The sequence below is a fragment of the Tachysurus fulvidraco genome, chromosome 26 (genome assembly GCF_022655615.1).
Source record: "Tachysurus fulvidraco isolate hzauxx_2018 chromosome 26, HZAU_PFXX_2.0, whole genome shotgun sequence".
In the NCBI taxonomy this organism is placed as follows: Eukaryota; Metazoa; Chordata; class Actinopteri; order Siluriformes; family Bagridae; genus Tachysurus; species Tachysurus fulvidraco.
The window spans coordinates 16,149,755-16,156,545 of NC_062543.1; the positions used below are offsets into that span (position 1 = coordinate 16,149,755).

Here is a 6,791-nt window from a genome sequence, read left to right on the forward strand (position 1 = left end):
TCTACACCCACAAATGCTGTACAGCGATCTTCCCTTCAACACTGTTTAACTGTTTAATTATCCGACTGTCAGTTACATTACAGGCCTCCAACTTCAACTGAAATTAAAAGTGACTTTTTCACTCCACTCGCAGGTCCATGGACACAGGGTTTGTATAAACAGGTCTAAAATCTATTTAATCACTAAATGAGATTATTATTGGTCTCATCAATGAGGTAATTGCTGCTTTCAGGATGACATTATCTGTAAACGGATCTATCGACGATCCCTGAGCTCCATATGGTTTTTAATGAAATCCTATCAACTTTCCTGCACGACCTACCCAGCGACCCTGAAGGTCATTACACTTATTAAAGATATTGTTCCGGGTGTGTGTTCACTGCTGTGTGTGTTCACTGCTTTGTGTGCACTTTGGATGGGTTAAATGCAGAGAACAAATTGTGAGTATGGGTCACCGTACTTAGTCGTACGTCACATCACGTCACTTTACTTACTTTTATATAAAAGACCTAAAGTAGGATTAAGTCAACTTCATTTTAGAGTTTAGGAGCAGGAACTGCATGACAGCTATATGATCCGACTCAACTTCCACGCTAAAGGATCCACAATGGAACGATAGGATCTTTAGTTAGCACTTGTTCCTGATCAGGGTGATGGTTGATCCAATCCCTGTCCCCAGAACACTGGGTGGATGCCAGCAATCCTGCCCCCAGAACACTGGGTGGATGCCAGCAATCCTGCCCCCAGAACACTGGGTGGATACAAGCTAGTCTGTCACCGGAATACTGCGGTAAACTTTTCATCCTGTCCCTGGAATAACAAAGGGATATTAGCCTACGGAATACTAAAATCATGTCTGTCAGTCTGTCCCAGGAATCCAGGTTATACACGTTTACACGTCCCCAGAATACTATGGGATGAAGCCAAGCAAACTGTACACAAGTTACTAAGGATGTCCTTAGACAGCAGGAATTCACCACACTCTCATTTTCATTTATACTTAGGGACCAATTTTGAAAACGACTCCCGAAATTAACACACAATCATATTCAGGTGTTGGGCTGAAGGTTGTGAGTTCGATTCCTACATCCACCGAGCTGCCACTGCTGGGCCCCTGAGCAAGGCCCTTAACCCTCATTTGCTCAGTTGTATAAAAATGAGATAAAATGTAAGTCGCTCTGGATATAAAGGCATCTGATAAATTCTGTAAATGTAAATGTTATTGTTCCAATTAATTAATGTAACAAAATATAATAAAGAAATACTGAGCAATGATTCATTAGCTCGATCGCTAGAAAACAACCCCCACCCCCGCCACCCCCAAAAAAGCACAGAAACATCATAAACTTCACAAGCAAAGATGAATTCACTTACTTCACTTGAGATGGAGTTTATTTCCAGTCTGATATTTTTGTGAATGTGTAAGCACTCTTAGGCAGTTTGGATAAAAGATAGTGATTGACAGCTACTTAAAAACCCCACAAACATTTAACGTGATGTTTAAACATTCATTGTCTGTAAGTATACATCCATGTATTTATATAAAAAAAAAAGCTAAACTTGTGTTGGTTTTTTAGCTCTAGTCCATAGAGGCCAGCAGAACGGCGTGAGCGTCGGTTTACAGGTCACAATAAAAAGTACAGAATACAAATGTGAAAAATACCTCATCACAAATTAAACAGTATTGATTTTGTCGCAGAATTGTTTGAAAGAAAGAAAAAACAACAACGCTGAGTTCGGATCGTGTTAAGTGCGTGACGTTGGCTTTGGTGGAATCTTTTAAAAGACGTTCACAAAATGCATTCGATCGCGGATACGAAACGATTTTCACCTGATAAGCAACAACTAAGCACTATGTGTTATGAAGAAAATGAGGAAATAAACGCAACAAATTCATCGATGTGTTATGAAATATCTAGCCAATAGCTAGTATAGCTCACAATCTCAGACATTTCTGTTGATCTAATGACACTTCAGATGTTATGATGTTAAGCTGCCCAACACGGTTTCTGCCACCGAGGACGAAAAAAATTGTACTTGCATCTTTAATCTTTTTTTTTTTGGAAACGTTACTCATTTATGAGCCACAGATTTTTTTTTTTCCTCAAGCACTAACTACGAAGGAACACCTCGAAACAAACCCGAAAACTGTCCGAGAACGGAGGATATAATTTGAACATATAAAAGGGTTTTTTTTTGTTCCCGAGCATCACCGTGTTAACCAAAAGGTCCCCACAAGTGTGAAAAACGTGACAACTACAAATGTTTAAAGTAAAAAAAAAGCAAAGTGTATCACAGAAAACATGAAAATTTATCAAAAGTGTTCAGGGCTAAATCTGAAAAACGTTAACTAATATTTGTCAGTTTGTTTAAAAAAAAACAAAAAAACACTTGTGATATGCGATATCCCGTCGGCATAGCAGCAGAAACTTGAATGTTAGCACGGTTTCAATTCAAACACGCGAGCGTACTGTAAAAATGTCCGTCGACGTGTTTTACCTGCTGTCCAGTCAAACAGACCACAAAACAAAGGCTTTACTTCTGAACAAATATAATCAGACACCTGCTACATAAATGCCAGACAACATGGCAAATAAAAAGACATCGTAGACGTCTGAGGGAAAAAAAACTACATCACTAAAATATTATAGCTTATAACTGTAAAAAGATAAGAGTAAGTGTAAATGCCACAAATACAAATCATGAAGGTCATGAACATCTCGCTCTGTCTTTGGCCATGAGACCGGGTTCTTTTCTTTTTTTCGGGGTGTTCACATGTTGCGTTTGGGTGTTGCTGTGGAGAATCCCACCTCCACCTCTGTCCTCCTATTCTTGGTCATAATCTCTCTTGTAGCCTCTGATTGGTCGGCTCGGTGATGAGGTATCCCTTGGGTAATACCAACCGGTCGACTTTTCCACTGTCCTCCTGGTGGATGATTACAAGGGTACTGATCAGTCTGACCACCACCCGAAACTTCTCCATCGGCACCGATTTTGAGGATTCGTGCTGCACTGCTATTATGATAAGCAGCCTGCAAGGGTAGATGTGAAGGTCTAACTGTTGGCTGACAGCTAGAACTTGACAGGGTTTCCATCCAAGGGGTACCATGCAAGGATCTTTGCTGTTGCTGAGACATGGAGGTCTGAGAAGAGTCAAATTCACAACCATGCCCTTGTCTCCTGTTCCTTCCTTGTTGACCCATGTCACATAGGTCTTCTGTGTCAGCACTATTTTTCCTGCGGTTAAAGGAAGCAGCCATCTTGTGGCCGTGGGAAACGAGTGATGCATACAGCTCGCTGGTTTGGAGCTCAAGACTATCCGTATCCAGGGAGCGACTACGTCGGTTCAGAGCAAGTGATGAAGGAACCGGAGGGCCTGGACGGCCCAGGCTACGGTGACGGGGAAGACTTGTGATACCCCAAGCATTGCTGAGAAACAAACTTTGCTCGTAAGCATCGAAGGTTCTCTGATCGCACTCAGCAAAAGCATCCTGCTGTAAATAGCAGCTGTCGTCTTCGAACGCCTCAAACGGGGACGTCGACTCCTCCTCTTCCTCTACAAGCTCTGGTTGTTCACACTCACCCTCATTCTCCATGTCAACCACATCAAAAGTGACAATGGCAGGAAGAGCACTTAAGCTTGGTCCAAACGGTGAGCTTGATTCAGAGCCGTCCAAACTTTCGGTGGAGTTGTGATAAAGTCTGTTGTTTTTGGTAAAATCAACCAAGGCTTGTGAGAAACAGACCATTAGCTCCTCCTGTGATTGGCTGCAGCCTCTAGTGGGCAGGAAAGAGCCATCGTCTGAACCATCACACCTTTCTTGCTTGGAATACAGTACTGCATCTTTTACAAGGCTTGTTGTCTTTGAGGCTTGTGTGCGGTTCGAATCTGTAGTAGGTCCGGACGAGGGTCTGTGCTCCACCTGACCCCCGCTATGAGACAAAACCTCTTTTAAGGCTTGGGATCCTTGTAGTAGCCTGGATCCAGACTGATGATGTGCTTCCTCCTTTGAGCTTTTGTACATCACCTCATGAGGGTTTGTTTCACTGTATAAATGCTCGCTACAATACAGTTGCTGATCTTTGGATGGGTTTCTCAGGTTCTGTAACTCACAACACAACAAGGCATGCTGGATCTTACTCAGGCGCTCCTCCTCCGTCTCCATGTCGCCGGATTCCAAGGCAGCGGATGTCAAGGCATAAAGAAGATCTCCTTTACTGTTGTTTCCACCCAGCAAAGCCCGATTGTCTTTAGAGGGTAACGGTGGACTAAGCAATCGATCGTCAGGCTCAAAAAGCTCGTAAAGGGCATCGCCGCTATAGCTGTCCCGGGAAAGTCGTTCCTGCTGCGGACATTCACGAGTATCCTCATCGGCTCCAGGTGTTGTGGAATCATAGTAACCCTCATCACTGTTTGGCACTGAACCCTGTCGGTCACTCTGGGGAGTTAGAAGATCAGTAGGTGTAAGTACTGTTTCGGTGATTCCCAAAGGACTAGTGCTAGTGTTGCCGCTAGTGCTGCTGGTGACGAGGAAGGAGCTGGTTGGCTGATCAGGAGTAGATGATGGACTGATGGTCTGCTCTGACGGTAGGTAGCACACCTCACTTCCCTCCGACTCCCAAAGGCTATCCAAGTACTCGTTGTCCACTTCATCTGGAGTTGCCATCTCCTCGCCACCACCCTGATAAGTTACAAGGCAGGAGCTGCGTTTGACAGCGTTCCGGCTTCCTCTCTCACCTGATACTGAACTCTCTGCAACACTAACGTCGTCCTGGTCAGCGATGATGTCACCGCACCCAGTCAACGAATCAAAACTCTTCAGAGAGGACACATCTCCAAAAATCAAGTTGTCGGTTGAGGTGGACTTTGCAGGCAGGTCTCCCTCAGGCAAATCTGAATGCCCTTCAGTGAGGCGTGCCATCTCAGAGTCTGCAGACAGTGGCTGTCGATATGTAACCAAGCCAACCTTTATCCTCTGTTCCTTCTCTTCCTCTGCCTCATCTTGACCTTCATCACCAATTTTTTCTCCTTTCGCTTCCTTCCCAGCCTTCTCCTTGCTCCTTGATTTCTCAGGCACTAGAGATTCCTCCGTCGTGCACTTGTCCGTATGAGCGGCAGGTGATTTTGTGAAATCACTGCTGTTACATTCCATAGGCACGTCCGGCTCTAACAAACCTATGTGACTCTTGCTGTCGTTATTGTCACCGTGACAACCAAGGTTTGTCAACTTTCCAGGCACTGTATCACCGGAGGACATTTCAAGCAGCTCACTTTTTTCCACTTCGGCATTGTTTTTGCTTTTCCGGTGCTTCCGGATGCTGCTGAACAGACCTCGGAGTCCTCTCTTCTGTCGTGGGAGGGACTGTGACTTCGCACAACTTTCCTGCACTTTGTGGAGGTCAGTTGAGCCATTTGGGTTGTGGAACTCAAATTCTGCTGAAGTCACATCACCGCTACCTCTAACGCTCTCTTCCCAGCATGCTCTGCTCACACCATCATAAGTCTGACTCTTGGTTACACCCATTTTAGAAGACCACCTTCCTTGACTCTTGCCTCTTCCTACAAAAAAGCTGGGCAGCATACACATGCTCTTTCGACCTCCAAAAAATTTGAAGGCCGTCTTCCTTAGCTTTCCTGCCGGAGGTGACTGAGGCGACTGAGGCTCAGGGGAGACGGTGTCTGATGGCTGGCTACCACCAGCCGCACCCGGCAGCTCGCTTCTCGTTGGAGCCTCCATGGTGACTCAGAAACCCCTTGCTACAGTCGTATAATCATGACACAGACACCTCTCCCATTTTCAGTTGAAAGGACTTCAGTTGTCCATCAAACACATCTTCTGCCATGTCAATTCTGCAAAGCAAACACAAAGTACAAGATCAGACTGGATATTTAGGGTAGAAAACATGGGACTCCGTAAAGCAAAGCAGAACCCATAGTGGAGGCAGACAAATCAAAGCGTCATTACTGTGAAACTGCAATTGTTCTGCGGTTCTCCCACATCTGGTTTTTTTTTTTAGAATGCGGAACTAAATTAAAATTTCCGACTTGGGTGAAAGGTTTGGAATCAGATGTGTTAAGAAAAAAAAATCATTAGAAACATCTAAAAAAAAAAAAAAAAAACTGTGATTGGACATAATGCTTGCTTGATTGCTGATTAATGCTAACGATAAGGACCAATTAAACCTGATTAAACAGAACCAAGAGGAAAACTACAATTGTATTTCTGCAGCTGAGCAATTATAGATGCTTAAGGGACACGTGTGTGCGTAAGGACACAATGAACACAATCTAAGTAAAGCTTTATGAAAGCGTTATAACACTCAGTGTTTCAAATTAATGCTAAATGTATTAACAAGGCATCAGAAAATTTAAGTAGATTTTAACACAGAATGACAGAAGAAATGATCCACACCGCAGGAGGAGTGAACATGAGCTGACAGCTATCTGGGAAAAAGGTGGAAAGCCGTATGGTTTTTACGAGACAACACAAGAAAAATAAAGCAAGAAAGCAAAACACGGCACATCTTTGGTGACGCAAATGCTCTCGGATTAAAGCGGTTTAGTTTTAACACACACACACACACACACACACACACACACACACACACACACACACACACACTCCTAAAAAGAAAACAAGCTGCTAGTCCTATACAGACGACACTACAGATCCATACCACACATACACACATACATACATACACACACACACTTACATATACACACACACACAAAAAAAAATATATACACACATACACACACAAATATATACACACACACATATGTATAT

General features: G+C 43.7%; 1 protein-coding gene across 1 annotated transcript in view; it reads right to left on the minus strand.

Annotated features, from left to right (window-relative positions):
• Nucleotides 1-1,374: 1,374 nt before the first annotated feature.
• Nucleotides 1,375-6,791, minus strand: part of amer1 (APC membrane recruitment protein 1) — a 6,116-nt gene continuing 699 nt past the window's right edge. The window contains exon 2 of the mRNA XM_027170782.2: nucleotides 1,375-5,851. Within this exon, the coding sequence (XP_027026583.2) occupies nucleotides 2,772-5,738 (2,967 nt within the window). The 5' untranslated portion in view covers nucleotides 5,739-5,851 and the 3' untranslated portion in view covers nucleotides 1,375-2,771. The remainder of the gene's footprint in view (nucleotides 5,852-6,791) is intronic.